This window comes from Miniopterus schreibersii, assembly GCF_964146895.1.
Source record: "Miniopterus schreibersii genome assembly, chromosome: 17".
Classification (NCBI taxonomy): Eukaryota; Metazoa; Chordata; class Mammalia; order Chiroptera; family Miniopteridae; genus Miniopterus; species Miniopterus schreibersii.
Window position 1 is genome coordinate 25,372,831 of NC_138117.1, and position 27,422 is coordinate 25,400,252.

Sequence of the window (27,422 nt, forward strand, 5' to 3'; positions counted from 1 at the left end):
GGAAGGAGGTCAGTGCCCCTGACTAAATAGTCAGGTCTTGCATGTTTTAAAAATTCTTGCGGCACACCGGGTGAAAATCACCGATGTAGAGCATGCTAATTATTCTTAGACTTACCTTCTTGCTCTGTTCTTATAGGTTTACCTATTTAAATAGTGGATTCTATTTAATAGGTAGGCTTTCTTACCAAATGGTAATGACTTTCCTCAAAGGTTGGAAGTTGTTCTAAACTCAGCAGTGAAAGCTATCGGGCTTACATTTACTTCCCTGTGACTATTCCTAGTAACCTTGGCCTGGCTGTGACCCGGCTGTCATTCCATACAATAATGACAAAAATAAAACTAATTATTTTTGCTTTAACTATTTGCATTTCCAAGAAGAGTGCTGGAGCTTTTGATGAAAGCACTATTTAAAAATTTCTATATAGACACTCATACATACATATACACACATACATCTAAGCCATTCTAACAAATGTTTGCACATATATATCTAAATTCACACTTTTTCACCCATTATATATGTGTATCCATTTTACTTAAGGGAAGAAAAAAAATATTTAATTATCAGTCTAATTTAAAGTTAACATCTAGTAACCTTATTAGAGGGTACTTCATCTTCATTCATATGAAAACAACCACAGAGGATCTAGCTTTTCTTCTTCTAGAGGGAGTGAAAATTAGAAAAAATCGAATTTTGAATTTTCTTTTCCCCCTACCTCTGTCTCATTACCCTTATTGCTGGACTTCATAATGTGTCTGTCAGAAGTGAGAGCTCCCCCAACATTGAACTCCTAAAAGTCTCCTTGGCTGTAAAAGAATTATAGTATTTGGATAAGTACCTGCTCACATGGATTGGGTTTATTGAATATATAATACATGTGGAAATCAATAAGTAGTATCTTTATTTGACTTTTAGTGAAAAATCTAGAGACATTTATCTTGGATTTTTCTGAATGCCTTTTGTGTTGTCTGTTTACTATGGTCTGAATGTTTGTCCCCTCCAAACTTCATATGTTGAAATCCCAATACCCAATGTGATGGTATTAGGAGATGAGGACTTTGGGAGGTGATCAGGTCATGAGGTGTAACCCTTATGAATGGGACTCATGCTTTTATAAAAGAGAGCCAAGGGAGCTCCGTTTCCCTTCCACCATGTAAGGATACCACTAGAAATCTGCAACCCAAAACAGGGTCCTCGCCTGACCGTGCTGGCACCCTGATCTTAGACTTCCGGCCTCAAGAACTGTGAGATGTAAATATTTGGTTTTTTATAAGCCACACAGCCTGTGGTATTTTCCTATAGCAGCCTGAATGAACTAAGATGCTTGAATGTATGCATTTGTTTTAAACCTGTTGAATTTTTAAATAAGATTTTGAGAGAATTGACAGATAAAACTAGTCTTAGAAAATGATTTGGAATAGCATTGAAACAATATGCTATACAGTGGTACCTCGGTTTTCAAATGTACTCTGTTCTGGAAGACCATTTGAGTTCTGAAACGTTAAAAAACCGAGGGATTGACAGCTGACAGCTAGACCTCAGGATCTTGCCCTCAGCGGAAGCCGTGTGGCATGTTCGACTTCCAAAGCATGTTCAAAAACCGAAGCACTTCCTTCTGGGTTTACAGTGTTCGTAAACTGAAATATTCGTCAACAGAGACATTCGAAAACCGAGGTACCACTGTGCTGACCTTCTAGGTTTAGTGCATTCATTCATTCAACAAACATTTATTGAGCATCTTCTATTGTAAACCACTCTGTGAAATACTGGGGATCTGGAAATGAAAGATTTACTTCTTGCCATTAAAGAGCTTACAGTGTGATGGGAAGGGCAGCACAGTGAACAGATGTTGGTGAGAGCCCAGAAACGCTCTGACAGATATATACATAGCACGCACATGGGAGGAGGAGGCATCTAGTGTAGTCTGCAGGGTGAAAAGTGATCAAAGACAGCTTCCAGGAGAAGGTGGTCTCTGGGTTGATGGCTTAGTGAGTTACTGGGAAGGTTCACTAACACGGAGGGAGAGAAAAGTCTGCCTGGGAGCCCACATGTAGTTCAGCACAGCTGGAGAATTAGATGGAGAAAGGGGGTGGGGAGAGTGAAGGCTATGATGTTGGAGTTCTGGGTCATCATCAAAGTAGGAGCAATTTATTGAGTGCCTAGCACTGTAATTTATAGATATTAACCCTATTCTTTTTATTGAAAGCATTCATATTCTTTTTATTCTTTCCACAACTGAAGAAGGAAAAGCTTGGGAGTCTAAGTGACTTGACCCAGAGGCCACATGCCTAATGAGTAACACACAAAAATAGATTCAGACCCAATCTTGTCTCCAAAGTCAATGCTCTTTCTAATGGTTTGGGGGCTTGGCCTTCCAGGAGTGTTGAATGACATGTTTACATCCTGTAAGCCTTGAAGAGACACTAAAGACTCCAACATTTGCCCTTACTTCCTCCTCATGGCAGAAACAAACTAATTTATCTGGGTATGGAGTTTTCACAATATTATTAATTAAATCCCTATAAGAACCTAACACAAGCTTTGATGATTAATAAAAGTTGTTTTTTTCTTTAAGTTACTTTCCATGTATTTGAATGGGTTCATTTTCCACAATACTAATTTACATTCAGGTTTAGTATAAATAATGTGTTGGGGTGGCCCTGGATTAGCAAAACTGAGAAGTAGAAAATAACAACATGAGGTAACTGACAGAGAACTGGATTAGGAGTCCATGCAGGGGCTAAAATCAACCTCTGTCACAGTTTAAGCATTCGATTTGACTAATACAGTGGTTGATTTCATTCTCTGACTTCTAGAAAGTTCATAGGCTTCAAGACCGTAGGATTCAAAACTCAACTCTTCTTTGGTATTTTCTTGGTCTCAGTTTCCTCATTTGTAAAATAGAGATAATTGTTTCACAGAAATAGTGTGAGGATTGAGTACAGTGGACCTGTGCTGGATCTATAGCAGCTACTAGATATAGGTCACATTTCTAAGAGTAGGAAATTTCACAGAAGAATTTTTGTGTGGGAAGAATATAGGGCAACTTCTTCCTCAACGAGGAACTCCTTCGATAGCCCACTGCCTGCTCTTGCTCCCAAGGTTTCAGGCAGCCGCTCTTTCCTGAAACTTCCTGTTCCCATCCTTATTTTATTACTGCTCTAGAACAATAATGCCTCCTTGTTTTGAGGGAAAATCTATCTACATGAAACTTTCAGCTATATGCCTTAATTTTGCTCTGTGAAACAGGAAAGAACTCCAATTTTCCCTCCATCTTTGAAATCTTCAGTTAAATGTCTCAATCACTCTCTTCTTTGCCCTTCTGATAAAAAATGAGCAACTTCTTTAATTATACCTTATGTGACCTGACCTTCTATCTAGACCTATGTTTTAATCACTTCTCCTTCCAACACACCAAACCAAACTGAGGCACAGTACTCGAACCTGATCAGCACTGTACAATTCAGCTATTAACAATGTACAGGAGTTGATTGTGCTTTTATAACGATGCCTACTATTGGAATAGCTTTTTCAGTAATTTCCACTGCACTATTATTGTAATTACCTAAAGTTTTCCTCTTATTTTTTTTATATGAATTGCTATCTAGCTTTGTTTCTTTAATTCTATAGTTATGTAATTTTTTAAAACAGAGCAGAGTATTTTGCAATTAATTTCATTGGATTAGTTTCAGATTCTTGAAAAATTTGAAAATGTATTAGTTTGCATTGTTTTATCTCATTTGCTGATGAAACTCTTTCTTGTCTATAGAAAAGACAAGAAATTTGCCTCCACTCATCTCTTTGGCTGGGGCACACTGTGCATGATTGTATGTGGAGGTCAGCCCTGAATCTGGTACGCAGCCAAATGAGTCATTACAGAGTCTCCCAATATTCAAAGGCAAAAAACTCTGGGTGGCAAGTGCCTTGATTAGCTTGATTTGTGTTGTATCTGGGCTTCAAAAATGCATTCTACAAAAGTAAAGAGAACTATTTCCCATGAGACTTGTTATCTTTAAAAATATTGAGACTGCCTTTTCATGAATTGGCTTTATTAAATTGATATGTTTAACTAACTGGCAGTGACCATAAGATGAGTTACACTTAACTTCTAACCTGCAATGTTGCTACGAATTTGAGACAGGGCTAAATAGTTTGGCTCTGAAGTTCATTGTCAAAAAGTATCCAGGATTTCAAGTGTTTATCGCAATTAACATTGAGATTGTGTAAAATTAGGCTACACATGTTATAAGAATTATTTTTTTCCTCTTGAAATTTTTGCCTTTTAGATTCCCAGACCTGGCAGGCAATCTTTTTGGCTCTTCTGCTTCTGATCCTAGCTGTTTTCGCAAAATGCAAACACATGCAAAAACATTGTAATAAACCTCAATGCTCAGTCATGTTCAGTACGACTTCAAAAGATGTTTGCTTTGAACTTGGTTCTAAAGATGGGCATACCTTCATGAGAATGGAAGATATCTTCTTACAATCTATGATGTGGTTTGGCCCTTTCAAGGGCCCCAAAGTAAGCTTTGTTCTGTAAGGCACATTAAATTCACTTTTGGACTGAGAATTAACATAGAAATTTCCTTCTATAGAACATCTTGGGGCTCTAGTCTCCAAAGGGGCTAGGGTTTTCGACCACAAAGGAAAAACTGCTCTGCATCAAAGAGACTTGGAACGTCATCATGAGCTCTGTGCCCTGTCTTAGATTTAATGAAGCATTTGGGTTGTGGTTGGTGAGGTGTTGGGTGTCGGGTGATCTGTATAATCTCTGATATCACTGTGTAGTTTACAAAAACATAAGACTAGGCTGAAGGGGTGTAGTATGCCCTAGAGTTAGCAGAGTCTGATTGCAAAGATACCTTCTAAGAACAGGCCCTTCCACATCCTTTCTTACTTTGTTTCCTTTCTAAGTTTCATCCAGCTTCTCTAATAATCACACTGCAAAACACTCTACCTGTCCTAGAGAGAACCTTTGCCTTTGATCTCACCTAAGATAGACCATCTTAGCAGGTGGGACTGAAGGTCTCTCTTTGATGGACAGTTTTATTGGCGCTCACTCCTTTATTGTTATTCTTATATTCTATTGGTAGTTTATTTTTGTTCATCTGTATTTTGGGGCTGTTATCCAACTCAGAACATAGTCAATTTCTTAAATGTCTTTCTCTAGTTCATATTTGGATGGTAGTTTCTGTGGATTCTAAATAGATCTAAAATATGACTTCTTGCTACTAAAATCTCCCTGATTTTGTCATTTCTACAATATTCAAAACATTTACATAAAGCCTTTGTCTTTCCATGCTTCTAACCATATTTTCTACTACATTTTGATTATTCAGGACCTTAAATTAGAAATGTGTGCCTTTTGTAATAACCTTCATTCATTCAATAAATATTTTGGAGTGACTCTTAGATGCCAAGCCCTGTGCTAAGTATTAGAGACAGTTAAGAGTAGACATGTCTATAATCAGAGAGCTTCTATGGTAATCTTAGACCAGTCCAAGGCTATGCCCCTCTGCATGGGATGAGAAGTCCCTTGGGTCAAGGGGGCATATCCACTTGGAGCCTGACCATGTGCTATGTACCAGGATCCTGGAATCTCCTGCCCAAATGATCACTAGCCTGCTTCCTGGACCTGCCTGGGGCTTTTTCCCTAGTCTATCCTTCCTGAAAGCTCAATTTTTAGACCTGATCAGTGGGCAAGAGGCAGCTGTTTTGGGAGGGTTTAAATGAGCTTGGAGAAGCTGTTGGCAATAGCTACACCTATGCTCACAAAGCCACTTGTGGTGCAGTGTGGGCTGGGGTAGGAGAGGGGCAAGGATGTGGGGTTGGGGTCAGCACTGACTTCCTATTCTCCCTTTTCTACCAAGTTATGCTGTAGAACTAGAAGGAATACAACATTCTGAATTTTAAGATGGTCTGTCAAGTCTGATTGACAGTCATAATGTGTTTTATGTCAGAGTTGGTTGGCAATGTGGATCTCTGTTGACCTCTTCCCTCAGGCCCCGCAAATGGTAAGGGTAGGTCTTTGGAGTGAACAATATGGTTGAGACTATGTCAGGCCAAGGCAGTCAGCGTGGCAAATGCTGTAATTGTTGGAAGTAATGGGTACACATGGTGGAGTGGGATGGGGGCAATGCTAGCACGCGGGTTAGGGAAGTCTTCCTGGAACCACTGGCACTGAACCTAGACTTGCCAAGAGTAGAATCTTACTAGAGGACACCGGCCAGATGGCATGAAATGCACAAAGCAGTGGGTAGAGGAGGGAAGGAGGGACAGAAGGAAGGATGAAAGGATACAGAGAGATAGAGCTGCTGACTACTGGGGGACCTGGAGTTTATTCAGTATCACTGGAGTATGGGGAAGGGTCTTGAGTTGAAGGATAGATGGTCAGGAACAAAGTCTGTTACGGATACAGTCTTACTCCATTTTCTCAATTAATTTCTCTTGACTTGTGCCATTCACTTCTTTGCAGTCCTGATGTCCCAGGCTTTTGAAAGTCCCCTTTATCTTACCCTCAGTCGACCTTTCAAACTTTACCCATGAATTTACTGCTGAAAACTTATTTGTATGTGAAGCCATTCAATAATTAACTGTCATTGAAAGTGCAAGATTATTTTAATGAGTGACACAAAAATAAGAATAGATAAATTAAAAAGTGGCATCTGATTTTCCCACATTCAGATCCCCCTAAAGGCTGTATTCTTAAAGAAATAAGCATATCTCTAATTTTCCTGCCTTATAGAGTATAGGGTTGATTTTTTGTCTTTCATTCACTGAAATTCTGCTAAAACTGATACTAATACTTTCTATCCTGATTAATCATGATGACAGCCAGGGTTTTATTCTCATCTTCTATGCTCCAAAGACATTATTTTATTTAATCATCACAGTAAACCATGAGGCACATGGTGTTATAACCATTTACAGATGAGGAAATTGAGACCCAGGGAAGTTATGTAACTTGCCCAGTGCACATGCACATGAGCATTAGTGGTAGAACTGAGGTATGAACACATATTTGCTTCATTCCAAAGCCTGCGCTCTTGCCTTTCTAGGACATCAACACCTTTTGCCACCTTCTGACAGTACACAGAACCCAGGCCAAGTCTTAGTGCTGTGCCCAGCCCATGTTAAGCAGAAGAAATACTGTACATAAACACAGGTGGTGAGTTTGGACTCAATAGTGGAAAATGCCTTTTGGAATTATCCTAGAAACGGGGAAAAGTTCAGAGTTAGTAATTGTGATACTTTTAGTAAGTTAAAGACCCCCTTGTCTTCCCCTCTAAGTTACCTCACTTACTTATTTGGAAGTCACCTTTTTTTCTTGGAAAATTGATTATATTTCTACACATTTCCCCCACACAAGTCACAACTCTACTAGTGACACTGTTTACAGCATCAGCTGCCAAGTTTGTGACAGGCTAGATCATTTTAATTTATGCATTTTGTTTATTTGGTTTGAACCATTTAAGGAATCAATTAAAAAATTAAAAATTAGCCCCTTCAAATAAATGTGTTAAAGATTAAAAATATACCTTTGAACCGAAATGTGCTTCTGCATTATACTGCCTACATTTATTTACATTTACAAGTCAGTGAAAAACAATTTTTCGTACAAAGTTTAAATTATTCTATAGCTCATTATTGTGTATTAAATAATGCAAAGGCGTCTCACATGTGAAACTGGCCTTTTTTGTTGTTGAATTAAAAACTCAGAGACATATGTTAACAGAAACAAACAAAAAATCATTTGTGTCCATGCATCTATTAGAGAAATGTTTCCCTCAGTGTAGAGAAATGTCTAGTACTATTACTTATCTAAAGAATCAATCATTTTTTCAAATTAAGGAAGCATGGGCTGTGAACAGGAGAGACATAAAAGCCTTGGCATTTCATGAGCATGGGGCATATCAGTTTCCTGCACGCTCCCATCTGAGTCAAGTTCAGGAAGCTGGTCACCTTAGCCATTCAGCCATTTTGCAAAGACACAGGTTAATTTAATTTTAAAAGAATACATTGTATGTTTGGTTTAAATTATAAGGCTGACATTCATATTTCACTGACCTTGGAGAATTTATGCAGGTACTTTACAAATTCCAAAGTGACATCTATTGATTTTTTTAAAAGCTTAATGGAAGAGAATTTAAAGGCTTAATTATTTCAAATGGTAAAAATAAAAATCTTCAACTGATTTTTATGAGGTCATTGTCATAATTAGATTAGCTTAAGATTCAATCAGAATGATAAGAGTGTCCTTTAACCACTTTTCTAGAGGTATAACTAGTCATTACCTCTTTACATAGACCAAAAGATTTGGATCAGCGATGGATTAGAAATGTGACCATGGAGATGTAGCCAACAATAGAAAGAGCGTTATAAAATTTGACTCTAATTTTTCAAGAGTTTCATTTGTACCTTACATGTATGCCTGTAACAATATAGTTAACATTAGAAATGGTTATCAGTTTACTTTTAAATATATTTTTTTACAAATAAAACACAAATATAGAAAAATCCCCCAAGTCAAATGTTTGGTTTAATCACATATTATGATGAGAGCACTACGTAGGTCAAGAAGTAGACCTTGGCTGACCACTGAGAAGTGTCTTCTGTATGCTGTGTCCCAATCACAACCTCTGCCTCTTCCCACAAATAACTAGTCTGACTTTTATAATAATGAACACCTTGCATTTTAAAAGTAGCGTTGTCACCCATATATGCATCCCTTGACACTATTGTTAACATCGCCAACTTTTTAAAGTTAGATATGTCCTTAAGTCTCTTTTAATCTATAGATTCCTCTTCTATTGCTTGCATTTTCTTATAATTTATCTGTTGAAGAACCCTGCCCCTTGACCTGTAGAGTTTTCCACAGCCTAAATTATGCTAATTTCATATTCTTGGTGCAATTCAACATGTTCTTCAGTTCTTAATATTTTCCTGAAAATTTTCTGGAAACTGGATAAAGCCACAATAAAAGGAGACACATAATATCTCGTTTCTCATTTTATCATCTTAGCAGTCATTGATGCTTAATGCTAATAACTGTTTATTCACTGGTAGTTGCCAAGTGGTGATATTTGAATTCTATGATTTATTTTGTATTTGTTTGTTGGAATATTTGTGTTAAGAAACCCTTCATTTACTATTTGCTTAGCCAAGAAATCAGTTCTCATAAGAAAGGCAGGATAAATACCAAGACTTGAGAAGCAAAAATTAATAACAATTTTTGCCCTCCAATATCTTTAGAGTTAATGGGGAAAAGAGCAAGTAAGCAGTGATTACAATAGTGTGATACGTATTTTGAGAAAGGTGTGTGCAGTGTCAAAGGAAAACAGGGCCGAGTGGCACACAGAGGAGGCAGGGAACCAGTAGGTGGGTGGGGCAGTAGAGACACCCACATTTATTTACAAAACAATAATACTGCACTTTACAGTGTCTAACTCTTTGAAGTTTTTGGCACTCTTTTACATTCCCAGTCTCGGAGGAACCACACTCTGTGGCTCTGCGGTCTGTACTTTCTGTATGAGGGAACTCAGCTCCAGAAGAAAGTTGTGACTCTTCAAGGCCTTATGGCTGATAATGTGTTGTGGGGCCACATCAACCCATTTTAGAAAGAATGAATACTACATTTTTTACATAATAATAGTGAAATGGTATTAATAATTGACATGATAAGTTAATCAACACATATCAGAGAAGACACACATAACTAGTACAATGAATTTTTCAAGGCCAAATGGATTTTTCTATAGTCAATTGACCAATGATATATACCTTAATCTAATTTTTAAGTCAATGCAATTCAAATTTTTATTTCCAGAAGGTAAAGAGGGTTAGAGTGGAATCCAGTCCAGAAATACCCTGCTTAGCTCCTTTACTTTAAACCCTTAATTCAGCACGTCTCAGCATTTTTCAACTTATGTATTAAATCGAGGATGGCTTACCTCAAGTCATAGTGAGAAGCCAATCAAATGAAATAATATATGTGAAAGTTCTTGAAAAACTAAAAAGGACAACCCTCGAAGAGTTAGAAACAAATGTAAGCTTATTCACACTTATTTAGTTATCTTTTAAACACATATGGTGTCCTAGAATTTATCATTTCAGTGTATCTCATAATTTATTTCCAAATGTCTCTGGCATGTAGGATAAAAATTGATCCAAACTAACAAGTTGTTTGACAGTTTTGATCACCAGTGTTTGGATGAGTTTGTGATATATGTTTAATTTGTTTTAAATGTCAGTGATTTGAACTTCAGTGGTTACTATCGTTCAATGAAGTGCTAGTGCAAGGCAAAAATCATGGAGAATTAACTAATAACATATAAAGTGAGAAAGGCTTTATATAAACATTTGGGAAAAGGCAGGTTAATGACCTGTACTCTTTCCTAAAAATATTCTTAAGTCCATATATTAGATCCTAAAACACATTTACAGAATACAGAATCAGTGACTTTTTTCTTAATCTTATTGCAAGAGGACATTTACAAAATTAATAACAAAGCTTTATACTACTCATTTAGCATCCCATCCCAAGATTTAGTTAGCTACTCTAGGTGGTTATATGTTTATGTGACCTAAAATTACTTAAACATATACTGTTGCCTTGGGGGAAAAAATCTCCTTCGTAGCAAGAAGGTGCCCACCTGATAATCCCACAAGCATCAGCTGAGATGCTGGGGAATAGTAACACTTTGGTGTTCTCCCAGCTTTCTCTCTTCTCCATGACTCTCTTCTTTCATCCTTTCTCCTCCTGACTTTGTCAACCTCTCTTCCTCTTTGCCTCTAGGGAGAAGCCCCCAGTGGAGGACAGTCATTGAAAAACTACATGGAAGAAGTGAGTTTTAAGGTGGTCTTCTAACATAGTCTGAAAGCAGGTTATCATCCATCATATAGGGTGAAACCCTCACGTGGACTTTCTCCATCTGCCTGAAGGGTTTCCCGTCTATGCCCACTCACTGGTCATGCCCACAAAAACAAGATAACAAATCATGTTATCAAAACATTCCTTATTGGTAGGGAGATACTGTGTATCAGTTCATCCTGAAAATGAAGGTAAAACTGCATAAGCCCAGTGCTATCATGTATTTTCACTCATAAACATTTGCCGATATCCTAGTAAATGAGAAACACATTTTATATTGGCTATGTCCAAAAAAAGACATGATCATTGATCTTATGATAAGAGCAGTCTATACCAACTGTCTTAATTTAAATGTATGGTAGATTCTTGTTGTGAAACCATTTAGACTTCTTGATTTGTTTTGGAGATATCCAAGGGTGCTCTGTGTCACATGATGTGTCTTTGTGCTGCCTGCAAATGGTATTTGGGAACTTTCAGGTAAACCAGTGCATAGAATCCATAAAACCTGATTTGAAACCAATCCACAGTAGTCACCTATTTAGCCACCTGAACTTGTTGCAGATAAAGGGAACTGGAAGACAATTTGGTGATGATGTCATAGAAGTACCAAACATTTGGTTTGAATATTGCTTCTCAGCAAGCAAATCTGTTCCTCTAAATATTCTTGCATGCACAAATCCATTGAAAAGCCATTTTGATTGCCATACTAAATGTACTATGTGGTTGATTCATTTATTCAGAATATGGAACCAATACTTAAACTCACTTTTACTTCCAGATATCACTTGGAGAGAAAAACCAAAGTGCATAGCACCCCTTTAAGTCTCTAACATTTTATTTTATTCCATGCTTGTTTGGAGGTGGTTGGAGTTTTGTAAAAGGTACATGGAGAAGGGGTAACAAAGAAAAGAAAGGAAATAACCAGGCAGATGTTTTGGGTTCAGGTTAGAAAAATCAAAATACATGGGGCAAAAAATTAGAGGATTGGCGCACCAACTTTACATTTTAACATAATGACTTTGATACAGAAGTTGATTAGAATACATTCAACAATTAATGTTGCCAAGGAGAGGCAGACACTATTTTCAACGTGTACACCAATAGAATCTTCTTTTAGGATTCTGTGGTTGCTCAAGCTCTTGGCTCAGCATTCCCCACTTTCTGGTAGGGTCGGGGGGGGGGGCACCTCCACAAGAAGGGTGCCTGATGCCCTTGTAATGTGTCCTGCGTGGGTCTAGCACTGTAGAGGAAGGGGAGCATTGAGGTGCCGATACAGGAAATGGGCTGCATACGGATGATAGAACTTAAAGTATCTTATTCTAATTTTGCAATTCTAATCCAAAAAACAAATCCTTCTTTTCCTCATGATTACGAATGTGCAATCTAAATATACATGGTGTGCGCACGACATGTAAATACTTAATGTGACAAAAAGACTGAGAGACTGTTCCTCCTCAGTGTGGTCCTCTGACTAACTAGCAGCATCGTCATCACCTGGGGGCTTGTAAAAATGCGAAATCTCAGGACTTACACCAGATCCAAAGAATCAAAATCTACATTCTAATAAGATCCTCATGTGATTCATAAACACCCTAAAGTTTGTGGACATAGCCCTAAAGTGTTCTTTCCAATGTTATTTCTAGACAGTAACTTCATACATCATGGAAAAAGATCAGTTTTATAGAATATAGGTAGAGGAAACTTTTATTAATAAATTTATGAGTTTTGTTTATTCATCTACTCTGAGGGACAATATTTTTGGTTGATTGGGGGTATAAAATCTCTGTAGCTTATGAGATTCATTACTGACCCACAGTTTGAATTTACAAGTATGTGCGAACTGCCCAAGGTAAGCCTTGCCTTTCTTAGGGGTTCAGTTTCACAGTGTTTTTATCTAATGTTGGTGGGTATTTAGCTTCTAGCTCTTTTTAAAATCAATAAATAGCCATCTTTTACAGTAAACTGTAAGTTTGATGTTAGTGAACTATTGACTCATTTAAAGTTTTTTTTGCAGACATTAATTCATTAGGTCTTTAAAAAATATACTCAAACTCTTCTTTATTGTGAACAAGTTAAAAATGTGAGGCAAAAATTGATAGTTTTTATTTTTTCTCACTTATGCTCTTATTTCACTTTTGCCTTCTTTCTTCATATTCCTAAAAATCAGCAAACAATAAGGAACAGTATTTATATATGTTAGAAGCATTGAAGTTAAAACTGAGCTAGCAAACATTTGCTTTTATTTAGTATACACTAAAACTCAAATAAACCATAGTGTTTACATTTTTAATATATTTAACATTTCTTGCTAAAGTTTGAACAACTCTTTGCAGATCAAAGTCTGTTTTTTTTATTTATTTAGTCTTATAATTAGACAGAATCATAACCACATGAAGTTAGACAATTCTGTTTAGACCTAACTCAAAACTAAAGACACAATATGGTCTTCTCAAAAAAGTAAAGCTAAACTGGAATTTCTAGCCCATATTTTCTGTTGGTTAATGTGTAACTTTTCCAGAATAGAGTTTGTATTTTTGACCAAATAAAAAAACAAGATATTTTATAATAGTCTACTTTTTCTAATGTTCAAAATTGTTCTGACAATTTTAAAAATTACATATTCTTTACTTGTTTGGCACTTAGTAACTCAAGGGAGAAATAATAATTTCCCATTGCAAAAATTTTAGTTTTTGGAACCATAACATCAACATTCATTAAAATATATATATAGATAATTTAAAAGAACTTATCAAAATCAAATACTTCCAAAAGTCGTTTGTAGAGAAGTCTATTTAAAATATCATATTTCCTAGATTAATAACTAGAAAGAAGCATAGTGTATTAGTTAAAAATTCCCTAATTATTAGAGAAATATGTTAATTTAAATATGTATAAATTGGATAAATGTTATGAAATTAAGTGGTTTGGAAGCTGTGAAGAACTAAAGACTGAAGTTAATGATTTAAAAAAGTTTTTAAGGAACAACTTAGAGCAGTTCTTCACAGCTTCCCAAAGTTATTTGGTGAAGGCTGGAGGCAACATACACAGAGTGTGCACTAGCTCAGGGTGTCGGGGGCAGCTTCACAATCTCTAAGGGCGTCAGACAGGAAAGGGAGCCTTTAAGCAGCAGACCTTTCTCAAATCTGTTGAGGTTGGCTTTGCCAGCTGTACCATCTGAACTGGAAAGGGGATCGATTCTATGCAGCAAAATATCTTACAGTCACTTTTCCTGCCAATTTTGTCTCTCTTTTCCCCCTGTGTTGTATTCTGTGATTGTTACTGCAGTGAAATTCCAACTATACTTCTGAAGGAGAGTGCATGACATTATCATAAATAAGAGACAATTGATTTTTTATTATGCGCAGGGATTTCCTTTTTAAAAATTGAAATAATTATTATTCAGTCTCCGTTTCATTGCACTTAGGAAACTAGGGAACAAGGATTTTTTTTTTTTAAAGGAAACTTTAATTTGTCACTGATATTCACTGACAATTGATGCATGTTGTTAAAGGATAACGCTTTTGTAAAAAGTTATAATCTCAATCCATTGAGATTTTGCTTCCCAGCTCAAATGAAAGTCATCTAAATTCTTACAGGTTTGGATGCTTCTTATGTTGATATTATAAAGAATAACAATCATTATTAACCAGTTTGTCCTTATTGTAGTGGCCTATTAAGAGTGCTGTTATCTTTATGAAATCACCAAGAAATTTTAAACTTTTCCAATGGAGTTATTCCTCTTCATTAATTGGATTATTGTTTTTTTAACGCTATTTTTTTTTTAATATGTTTTTACTGATTTTTAGAGAGGAAGGGAGAGGGATAGAGAGAAACATTGATGAGAAACATCTGACTGCTTCCTGCACGCCCCCTACTGGGGATTGAACTGACAACCCAAGCATGTGCCCTGACCAGGAATCGAACCAGTGACCTCTTGGTTCATGGGTCGATGCTCAACCACTGAGCCACACCGGCCGGGCCGTTAATTGGATTAGTAAACAATCCAAAAGCCTATTAGAATCTTCCTCTTCTTAATATAATATCTCTTTGGGAATAACCTGAGTTTTGTGTTACAATTCATTTCTTAAGGCCAGGATAATTTCTATCTAATAATTCCATATTAAAAAGTTATAATTATGGCTCTCATACAGATGTAAAGTGAACACTTGTCAAAGATTTATTCAATCAACTCATTAATTAATGAGTGAACCAGCAAGATGTTGCAACCAGTTCAAAGGTGATTTTACACCCTCACATACATAGTTAAATAAGGAATGTTGAAATGAAGTTGTAAATAAGTGCAAAAACTAACAACTAATTGATACCCATATGATAATTAATTGCATTTAAATGGACACAATTTGCATTCGTATGGACAAGAATTATTTGTACTACTATAAATTTTTATAAATTACATAATTGTAAAATAGCTCAAAGTCAGTGAACTGACTCAAAACCTCCATCAAATCAGATAAATGGAAGGACATACTAGAAAAATTGTCACTGGCCCAAAGTCCATGTGCCTGTCACTCTGAAAGGCCAAAATTCAAAAGTTTGGAGCGAGGAAAGATTTATTGATCCAAGAAGGTGCCAATGGAGAAGATGGGGATGCTACCAGTTTCTCAAATTCATCTTTAGAAAGTACAGAGTTCAGGCTTCTTTTATGACAAGTGATGAGAAAATAGGAGGGGCTATTTCTGTAAAAAGTCAAACCCCAAGTAGAATTACTCTGATGATTAGTGTGTCTAAAGTAGGAGCTGTTAGCCTGAAGACCATTGAAACAATGAAGGCCTGAACAACATGGAGTGAGACACACCAAGCATTTCACTGTGTTACAAATGACTTAGTTTTCATTGACTACACCAATGTTTCATTCATTTCAAAGCCTTTTACAACTTTATCCTACAATTTATTTTGTAATATTTTTCACAATCTACCATATTTTTTCAAACTTTATTATTGATTCCTCTCTTTTCTTTTCCCAGTCCTATTAGTTCAAACTCATAGCTTCCCAAACTTATCACTTCCCTTTTTAGGTTTTAATTACCCTTTTGCAATCCTCATAAGAAAGGAGCTACCAAAGTATAATTCACTAAGAAATTATGGATTTCAGCCTGATAATATAGGATATTTCAAGAACAAAAACAAAATTATTTCCAAACTTTATTCACTTAAGTATGTAAATTATATATGGAGAATTTCATTTTAATGGAAGTAGAAGCTTGATTCTTTGTCAGTAGAAGCAGTCTATTCAATGAATCTAGAATGGAGTGTAATTTTGTTTTGATTTTATATACAACATGCTTCAGGGATCCTTATTTTATAGGGATCCTATGGTTATAGAAGCAAAATGAAAGTAATTAATCCTTTTTAAAAGATGGAAACTAATATTTTGTGCATTAATTTTATTTATAACCAAAGGGAAAGTTATATTTAATTGCCTAAATTAAAGTATCCATTGGTGAAAATTTGAGCAAAGGTGCATTTTTCTTTTTCCTAAATATATTGAAGTTTCAGGGCCACACATGACATAAATCACTGATTGATTGCATTTAAAGAATCCAAAAATAAGCTATCCTTGTGGAATAACAATACTGCTGAAGTTTATAAAGCACTTATTCTGTTAGCAGATAGAATGATATGTTGACACAAGGCTAGCAACTGCTTTCCATATGACACATGTCACCATTTCCCACCATTCCTAGTCCCTAGACATTTGCATACTTATGGTGAAAGTGTTTTGGAAAAAGAATGAATGGCATTTCTTCTAAAAGCAATCCAAAGAACTTGCTCTTGGGAATATGAAAGAGTTTGTACTATACTCAGACCCAGCTTAATATTCTTGTAGAAAAGTTTTTGAATAAGTGGGCAAAGAGGAATATGTCAGCTGTTGTTTTTAAATATATTCAAGATTTTAGCTCCTTGACCCCATCAAAAAGAATTATAAGTAGTCTGGTGGGCTGAACTTTGGACACACATTGTACTGTCTGTTGTCATTGATAAAGAAAACAGGTGCATCACTAGCTGCATTCAAGAAAAAACCAAAGCAAAACATTTAAGCAATATATTAATAGTAATATTTGTACTATCTTTACAATTCCAGCAACTCAACATTTTAAAGTCCTTCCTAAACTACATATTTTACTGAGCTGATTGATGTTCCATCTGTATTTCATGTAATTTGCAACTAACGAAGAATAGTTGAATGGTGCTTATCTGCTCAGGAGTAAAGTCATTAAAACCAGAAACCAATGGTAATATGAATGAATATTCTAAACTATTGTGGAAAAAAGTAATACAACAGACTTATTAATCATCTCCTCTTATGAAAACAGAATTTAGTATTTGGGCCTAAAAGCTAATTAATACCCTCCAAATTGAAAACTTTTTTTCATGATTACTTTAAAATTTTCTCATTTAAATAAAGAGCTTTAGACATTCGTGTTTGTTGTTTTGTGTTTTTTGTTTTGTTTTGTTTTGTTTTGTTTTGTTAATCCTTACCAGAGGATATTTTTTCCATTGATTTTAGAAAGAGTGTAAGGGAGGGGTAAGGGGAGAGAGGGAGAGAGAGAGAAACATTGATGTGAAAGAGTCACATCAATGGCTGCTTCCCATATGCACGCCAGGGACCCGCAACCCAGGTTCCATGCCCATGACCGGGAATTGAACCTACGATTTTTCGGTATGCAGGCCACTGCTCAAACCATTGAGCCGTGCCAGCCAGGGTAGCTATTTGATTTTTACCTTATAAAACCAAAATGAGTACCTTTCATAGTTCTTCAAACTTTAGAGACTACATGTTCTATTTTTTAAAAACTGAGGAATGTGATTTTTTTGTCTGTTTCATGAAAATTTTTGAGAATTGACTTCTGCTATCCTCTATACTGTTAGGGAATATTACATCTAACATTTCTCACATTTATGCTGCTTCTTTAGTAAACACTCCAAGACCAACTAATTGATAAATCCAATAATTGATAAATTTTTTCCCTCATGTCCCTTTCCTGTCCTAAGTCCCCATCCAAGATATCATGTTACATTCGTAGTTATGGCTCCTTAGGCGCTTCTTGGTTGTGACCATTTCTCAGACTTTCTTTGTGTTTAATGACCATAGTAGTCTCGAAGAGTGCTGGTCATAGATTTTATTGATCATCCCTTAATTGAGATTTGTGCAATATTTTCCTTATGTTTAGACGGGGAGAATGTGTTTTGGGGAGGAAAACCATAGATGTAAAATTTTACTTACATCCCATCCTATCAGAAGAACATACTGTCAATAGGAATTATTGCTGTTGATGTTGACCTTAATCACCTGGCTTTAGGTAGTGTGATTAAGGTTCTCAAGTTTCTCCATTGTACAGTTAGTTCTCTTTTTGCTTTCCCTTTCCACTCTGGATTCTTTGGAAGAAAGTTGCTAAATACAGGCCACACTTAAGAAGAGGGAAATTTCTCTCCACTTCCTTAAGAAAGGAGTGTCTCCATAAATATTTGAAATCTTCCTGCACGGCATGTTGATCCGTTCATTTATTTGTTCAGTCATTTATTTTTACCAGAATGGACTCAGATATATTTATTTTATACTTTGAGCTATAACCTAATGCTATCTTATTTATTTTTCTTGCTCAAATTGTTCTAGATTTGGCCACTGAGAGATTTTTCTGTTGGCTTTCTTTATCCCTTTGATAGATCCTCATTTGTGTGTGTGTGTGTGTGTGTGTGTGTGTGTTAGCATTTTCTTTCTGGCACTACCAGATGCTCTACATGTCTTGTATATTTCCTGCTTCAGTCCAAGAATCAGTTATTTCTCCAAGAATATGGTTCTTTTATTGAAAAATGGTATTACGAATTAGACCTGGTGGTAGTTGTGTTCATTGCTATTGTGGTGTCATTGTGTTTAAGTCCTCTCTGCTGCCAACTCTAATACATTACACCTGGATCATTCTTGCCTTGTTTACTTGTAATATATTTAGAGTGGGAGTTTATACTATATATGTGTGTGTGTCTGTGTGTGTGTGTAGTGTTTTTAGAATTAACGTGTAGGCCCATAGAAAATAAGTAATCAACTACAGTACAGTTCTTATGTACAGTTCCTTTTGCTTTTGGTCTTACAGACTCCACTCATTTTCAGTTACTCAGGTCAGCAACTTACTCTCCCACCCCCTCCAGTGAGTGTTTCATACATTTGTAATGCATTTAGATTATTTTTTAGTATTTTGCCTTTCATCCTGTGGTCCTCCGACCTTCTAATTTGTTTTTTCATTTGCAATCATTAACATTCCCTCTATGCTGTGAAGTTCTATGGATTTTGACAAATGTTTAATGTCTTGTGTTTACCATTAAAATACCATACAGAATAGTTTCACCTCCCTAAAAGTTCCCCATGCTTTACTATTCAACTCCCTAACCCCTTCCAAAACCCTTGGAAAATTGTGCCTTTTTGAAACTCTAGATTGGGCCTAAGCATCTCCAGAAGTAGCCATTATAATCAAGGAATGGCAGATAAGGTATTTCTCTCATAAAGGAATTGATTGATTGATTGATTGATTGATTGGAGAGAGAGAAGAAGGGAGAAATAGAGAGAGAGGTTGATGTGTTGTTCCAATTATTTATGCATCCATTGTTTGATTCTTGTAAGTACCTGACTGAGAATTGAACACAGAACCTTGGCACACTGGGATGACACTCCAACCAACTGAGCTACCTGGCCAGGCCCATAAGGAATTTTTTTAAAACAGAGTACAGTTAAACATTTAATGTTTGCTGATGTTGTGTTTCTTAGAGATCAGGATTTGTGAGCCTTTATTTTTAAAATTTATTTCCAGTTACAGTAGGCATAAAATATTATATTAGTTTCATGTGTACAGCATAGTGGTTAGACATTTATATGCTAAATGACCACCCTGATATGCCTAATACTCATCTGACTATGTGAGCCTTTATTTTTACCTTGCTGGTATTTACCTAAGCAAAATAAAGCAAACTATCTCAAATTGGAGGAAAAGATCATTAAAAGAGGAGGAGGATGATGAATGAATTTGAGAGGAAAAGGAGTGAATTGACAGGTCATATTGATTTTGTGTTTTTAATTTTCAAAATCTGCTTGAAAATATTTTCTTGAATCATGATTCAATGAATTTGAAATTGTTATATTTTATTCTAAATGGGGTCCATCCCCCCTTTCTCCTTCCTTTCTACCCTTCACCCTCTCCCCTTTTTTCTTCTTTACTTCCTCCTGCACAAATGTTTACTGAGTGGATATCTATTTTTTGCCAGGTACTATATAATAGATGCTGGAAACACACAGGTGAAAAGTTATCCATGTCCTCAGGGACTTTCCACATTATTTTTGAGGCAGGAAGATATGAAAGGACAATTACTATATATAGTAATTGTTCTATTGGTGCAATAGGCACATGCAGGAATAGGGGAGTAACTCTGTCTTGGAGGATCAGGGGAGGCAATAGAGATGACACCAGAATCTGAAGGAATGTTCATGTTTGAGACAGATAAATAAGTTTAGAGCATTCGAGGCAGGATGCGTAACATGTGAAAACATCTTGGCAGACAGGCAGAATGACAAAATTGAGGAGCTACCACTTAATTATAGCTGGAGAAGCAGTGTCAGTTGAGGTGATTGGAGATGGGATTAGGGCAGATCAAGTGGGCCAACTATGGCTCTTGAAGGGCCTTGAGTTTAGGTCATAGCCTTGGAATAGGGAGGAGGCCATCAAGGAGAGAACAAGGGTTTGGCATTTTGGAAAACCCACTTTGGCAGGGAACTGGTGGGAAGAAATAGGGAGCATATGGAACTTGATCCTAGAAAACTTCACAGTGGGCTATTACTGCAGTTGGGATGGCAGATTATGCGGGTCTGTTCTAGGTTAGTGACAGAAGGCACGGAGCAGCAAAGAAAAACGTGAGAACTATAATAATAAAAATAAGGAAAGTGAGAAGAGGAAGGAGGTAGTGAAGCAGTCCTGCAGGGTGAAGTTGAGAATGTTCTCTAAGTCCTACTAAACTTTATTCTCATTAAGGGGATGTGAAGCCTTGATGACAAAGAGGGGCTATTTGTGCAATTTTATATTGAATATTCTATTATTATGTCCAAGAACAAGTGCCAACATTTTCACAAATATGTTAACTCAGGAAGGAGCATGGTCACGATATTTTTCTTATTAAGACATTAAATCTTATTAAAAGGAAAATGCAAAATAAAAAGAGTTTAGAGTTTGTGGCATGCCTATGACATGAAAATGAATTTAAACTTAGAACTCTCCTCTGTTTTAAGGATATTTTCATTGGGGTTTGCTGGACATTTAATTCATGGAGGCTAATGGATTCACCCATTTTGGTATTCACGTTTATTCTAAGAGTTTAATCTGACATGAAATTTTTCTTTGGCAGGATGAATCTTTAAAGCAATTGCAGGTGGTTCACCAACCCTGGATTTTGCCAAGTGACACAGAAAGTGAAGGAGTGGAAGGAGAACAAGAGAAACGTGAGTAGAACCTACAATTTATTGACAAATTGCTTTTAGCCAGAGAAAATCTACAGTGAAGGTGTACCCCTTTCATAACATCAAACGAAGTCTGCAAAATTCAGACTTGATTAGGGAAAACATGCAAAGATAAGCTATACTTCAGGCATATAGATCTTGATTCAATGAGGTCATAATTGTGTTGCAGAGGACCATAAACTATCTTTCTGAAAACAGGTACAGTACCTTAAAAGGAGGAATTCTTCTTGAATACTAATATAAAATGTCCATTTGGAATGTGATCTACTATAAATACAAAATTAGATCAATGATAACTTGTATTTTTTTAAAAATCAAAGTATGTTAGGATCAGTTCATTTTATATATGAAATTATTAGCTAAATGAGTAAAAATATAGAGTTAGCCCTTAAACAACTCAGGGATTAGGGGCGTCAGCCCCTGTGTGGTTGAAAATTTGCATATAATTTTTGACTCCTCCAAAACTTTACTAATAGCCTAGTGTTGACTACATGCCTTACCAATAGCTTTAACAGCCGATTAACACCTATTTTGTATGTTATATGTATTAAAGGTTGTATTTTTACAATAAAGTAAACTAAATAAGAGAAAATGTTATTAAGAAAATCATAAGAGAAAATACTTTTACAGTATTTACTGAAAAACCCCCGCATAAGTGGACCTGTGCAGTTCAAACTCATGTTGTTCAAGGCTTGACTGTCTATAGAAACTGTTCTAAGTTCACAAAACAAATTAGTACTACAGTACTTAAGACAGAATCTATAGCTCTTGATTTAAGTGGCTGGATTATAATCATAACAAAGAACGGGTTACTATAATTTGGCATGACTTGGTGTATGCTCTCCAGGGCTGTGCTGATATTGTTAGATGTATGGGTTCAGCATTCTAGATGAGAGGTTAGTGTCTGAATTATATAGAAAAAACATCAATTTTAAAAATAATAACTATCAAAATTTACTTTTTTTTTTTACCAATCGTAGCCAGCAGAGAAAAATAAAGATTGTAAGTGATAATGTAATACTTGTGATCATTGGTGTGAAGTGATTAATTAACAATTCTCCTGAGCCATAGTCATCGGAGATACCTAGTGTGTTACACAGGTAGCATTATGATTCTATACCCGGGGGTTCCAAGAAATTCCTCTTCCAGGTTCAAAAGCATTTTGAAAGCTCACATGGCCAGGAGGGGGCACAGCCAGGAGAAGGGACCTAGGAGTCAGAGTGCTCAGGTGAGAGGAGGAGGCAGAGCGCCCAAGTGTCCCTTAGATGGCACATTCAGAAATATAGTGAATAATACAGTGACATTTTACAGATTCTATGGGAAGGAAACAACACCTTCTGTAGAAAAATACTATGAAAACTCAGAAAGCAGACTGTGCTTTAAGCAGGTACAAAAATAAGAGTGTTTTGGAAGATCTTTACTGCTAGGAATCCTAAGTAAAGTGGTTGAGGAAAAGAGAATCTCCCAAATTTGAAAGAATTAATAGTGTCCAAGTCCAAATTTAGACTTATTTCTTTTTACTCCAATCCATATGTCTCCAATCAGTTTTAAGTCTTGAAAATAACTAGAGGCTCATTTATTTAAAATTTATGAATGCAGTAAAGGACAAGATCCATCATTCCAACGTTAACACCTGTTTCTTGACTCAGTTTCCTATAATTTATACCTAAATAATTTTATGAAATTTTCTAATTTCCCCTGAGATAAAATTATCATGGTAGAAAGTTTCCAAGTGATTTTTGCTAGTGTTCTCATTGCTCTTATAGAGGAACAGATTTTTGGAGATCCCTGCACTCCCATTCCAGGAGTGCTCCTCCCCTCCTGTTCTTGAATTCATGAGCCTAGTTTTCTCTTTTTAGGGGAGTGGGAGTATGGTATCTTTGTAATGAGCTATAGAACCAGACAATATCTGCTTCTTTGAGTCCTAATTTCATGAAAAGCTATACAAAAATTTTTTATAGTAAAATTCATTTTGGGAAATTCTACATATTATATATGAGAGACTCTCAATTGTAAGACGTAACATTGCTATACCAACTTTTCAAGGGGAGCAAAGCAGCTGTACAATTTTAAATGGACAGATGAAGTGTAATCAGCATCCTGGCTTAAAATGAGAGAAAATATTCTCCATTGTTGACTTAAAAAGATACTATATAGTATTTTCTAAAATATTTACATACTAAAGCCACTGAGCAGTCCTACAGTAACAAGATCTGCTTGACTATGTTTACCCCAGGGTTTGCTTTGTTTTTATCTCCCTGAGTTACTTTATTTTGTTTTAATCTTCACCCGGGGACATGTTCTCATTGATTCCAGAGACAGAGACAGAGACAGAGACAGAGACATACATCTATTGATTGCCTCTGACAGGGAATCAAACCTGCAATCTTTCAGTGCATGGAACGATGCCCCACCCCACTGAGCCACACTGGCCAGGGCTACTTGAGCAGTTTTTGAAGAATGCCTATTAATTCCTATTTTCAAAATGCTATAATTTGCAGAATGCTGAAAGAACAAGTGTTCTGAGATTTTAGGAAATGCTAGTCTAATCTAATCTAATCCTCTCAATATTAATTCTTTCCATTTAGTGAAAAAGAAATTAATGCTCCAAACAATTGTAGGCTTGTTCATATCCCCTAGTTATTAGCCAAGGGAGGAGCAGAACCAAGGGCTCTTGTTCGGGCCCAGTGATGTTTACCCTCATTGCTTTATACTTCACTCACGACCTCCCTTCATTCCTCTCACCCCAGGGGGTGACACAGCCTATGCTGTCACTCTTGAGAGTCAACACGCTTGGGATAGTATGGGGCTATAGGTTTCTGCTATCTACCCAGGACATGGCCAGACTTTTCACCTTGAAGAAAAACCTTGCTTCTCCTGAGCAGAACACCAGGCTCTTTCTTTCCAGGTGGCCTCCCAACACTTGTATTTGTGCAATGCTTGAGGCAGACAAAAGATAAGGCACTAACACACTCTCAAATGAAGGAGTAGAAGAGGTGTGTTGGAAGACAGTGGACTGTAGAAAGCATAAAGACCAAAATAAGTTAATAGCCAATTAGGTCAGAGAGGTGTCAGGGCTTCATGAGACTTGTAACTCTCAGGATTTAATAGTATTAGGTTGTGGCCTCAGAAATAGGGACTATATACCTCAGGAGATAAGTGAGACAGGACTTAGATATTTTGTTCTTATTTAAAAGTCAACTGGTTGCCCTGGCCTGTGTGACTCAGTTGGTCAGAGTGTCATGGCCCGTATACCAAAAGGTGGTGGGTTCGATTCCTGGTCAGGGCACATAGGCAGGTTTCGAGCTCAATTCCCGGTGGGGGCATATGTGGGAGGCAACTGAACAATGTTTCTCTCTCTCTTGCTAATCAATAAAATTTTTTTAAAGTCGACTGGTTTATCTCACACAGCACATGTATTTGTAGAGAAAAGACATACACACGCTGGAAACAACAAAGAATAAAACAGTAATATTAATTCAACCAAAATACCACAAAGATAACTAGAAATACGAGATCTCAAAGTAAAAGAGACACAAATTTCTGGCAAACTGTAGTTATTTTTGAAGGCCAAATAAATCTTGATAATTTTAAATCTTACTTTGCATATTCAATCACCTGAGTATTCAGAAAAATTCTAAGAATTTCAGGGCCTCTGAATTGGCGCCAGGCAATAAATCCTTGAAATTAGGCATATCAACATTTGCATGTTTGGTAACTATTATCATCATAAATATTTAAGGATTTATCTTTAATCAATAAATATAAAAGTAAGTTAATAACTACTGTTAATTATCTGTTAGAAGAAAAACATTCTAATTTCAAATTGCAATTTTTCTTTGTAATACTGGTTTTAAAGAATTATTTTTTGGTTATAAATATAATTTTTGCAATTTCTAGAGGCCAAATGCCTCTGAATTATTCATGTGACATTCTTACTTTGAAATGTTTCCCATGTCTGTGGTAAAATTCTGATATTATGAATGGTTCAATTGATTTCTGCCCTCCTAGAAAAAATTTAAAGGGTAGCATTTAATGACATATAAAACATAATCTCACAAACTAAACTATTATTAAGTGAAATGGGAAAATGGGTCAGGTTGCTCAGCAATATAAAGTTGCATGCTTCAGACTACCTGCTTTGTTTATTAAAATTTCCTTGTCACATGCAATAGTAGTCATAAAATTTCATAACAAGTATCAGAGAAGACTGTGTTTAAACAACAAGACAGCCGAACTGCTATTTAGGAGTACAAAATTCTTTGAATTAGAGCAGCGATTTTCAAATATGTGCCTCAAGAATTTTTAAAATGTGCAATGTACCTGACTATTTAGTCAGGGGCACTGACACCCTTTCCCTTAGGTTGTCAAATAAAAAATGACAACAGCCAACACAACAATAGCTGTCTGGTGTGAGTGAAAAAAAATTATACCTATTGTGTGTGTGTGTGTGCTATGAGATGAAAAAGGTTGAAAATCGCTGGATTATTATATGGAGTTGAATTCTTTAAAATTAAAAGTTGGATACATGGTCCAATTTTTTGATATTTTTTAAAAAATCACAAGTATGAATGAATAACACATGCTTTTAATACTTTTACCGAATACTTTTTATTTGTCTTAAAAATATTCTTACATTTGCTCTAGGTGTGACTACAATTACAAAATAGAACAATGAACACTAACTGAAGGGAAATCTAGTTTATTCTTTAACTTTGATGGATTTACCTTATAGGGCAGCCTTATATCAGATGGAATAGTATATCTTTCACAAATGAGAAGAATGTATTGGCTGGATACTAGTAAAGCCTGTTTGCTTATTCTCTATGGATTTTCAAGTTACTGCAGGAACTTGAGCAAGTTCACACCAGCCGAATCACTCCATGATTTCCAGGGCTTGTTTTCCAACATCGATCCACTTCACCTGCACAAATTAAACAGACCTGGACATTTTTGTCTGAAAGCAGGAACTTAGTTAAGATTCTCCAGTAAGTTCCATATGCCCCAATGGTCAGATTATCACCTTAGAACAATCATGTTTATGGATCTAGAAAAATCAACATATTTGTTTTCTGTATGTTTAGCCATATAATAATGCATTTTGAACACTAAAGTTTAGAATATTTTGGTTATAGTGGGAATGCTGGTCTCATTCCTGATCTAAAAAGGAAAGCTCTCAGTATTGGACCATTAAGTATAATATTTGTTGTAGGGTATTTTGTTTTGAATATATACTAAGAAATAGAGATATAGGTAGAAAATATGTAGAACAAGATGGATGTTTGCTTTGCAGATTTTTAGCTTTTATTCTTTTCTGTTATATAGGCTTAAGGTTTAAATGTTTTCTCTAAGTCCAGCTTTATTTTCATCCTGTGTTCACTCTGGTCAAAAACCAAGCTCTGCATGTATGGTTTAAATCATTGGAAATGTGTTGAGACTTTTTAATGATCCAATGTATAGCCAGTTTTAAACAAATATTTAGAAGCACCTAGTGCTTGAAAAAAATGAGTGGCGTGTATTTCATGGTTGTTGGGTGGAGTTTTCTTTGTGTTCAATAAGTAGAGTTGGTAGTTGTGTTGTTCAAATCTTCCATATCTTTCCTAAATTATTATTATTTTTTGGTCTTCATCATCTTACTCCTTGTATGTGTTTCTAATCTCTATTGTTGTCTCTTGGTTTTTGATCACATAGTCTTGTCACCATGTATGCCTGCTTATTTCTTATTAAGTATTGAAAGTGCATATGAAAAATTGCAAAGATAATTTGGGTCTAGGATGATGTTAGCTTCTTCCAAGAGAAGATTTTACTTTGCTTCTGAAAGAAGTATTGGGATACCAGCAATTCTAGATGATTTGGAATTAAACAATAAATTGAGTTTTTAAGTTGGGCTTTATTTGTCGAGAGGGCTGCCATATTTCCATGTTGGTCTTACTCCTACAGTGGTGCTAGGGAGTTTATTTGGTCACCTTCCTCAGTAACACTGGGGGTCCAGTGCTTGTCCTGCCAGCCTTGGAGCTTTTTGAAATCTCTCTTTT

General features: G+C 36.0%; 1 protein-coding gene across 8 annotated transcripts in view; it reads left to right on the forward strand.

The window, feature by feature from the left end:
• LOC308547006 (uncharacterized protein C8orf34) overlaps window positions 1–27,422 on the forward strand; it is a gene marked incomplete at its 3' end in the record, with an annotated part of 238,655 nt that overhangs the window by 203,612 nt on the left and 7,621 nt on the right. For 5 of the 8 annotated variants that reach the window (XM_081116587.1, XM_081116588.1, XM_081116582.1 and 2 more), the window contains exons 11-12: window positions 10,797–10,844; window positions 21,276–21,369. In XM_081116587.1, the coding sequence (XP_080972713.1) occupies window positions 10,797–10,844; window positions 21,276–21,369 (142 nt within the window). The remainder of the gene's footprint in view (window positions 1–10,796; window positions 10,845–21,275; window positions 21,370–27,422) is intronic. The other 3 variants (XM_081116586.1, XM_081116584.1, XM_081116585.1) reach the window with 1 other exon arrangement.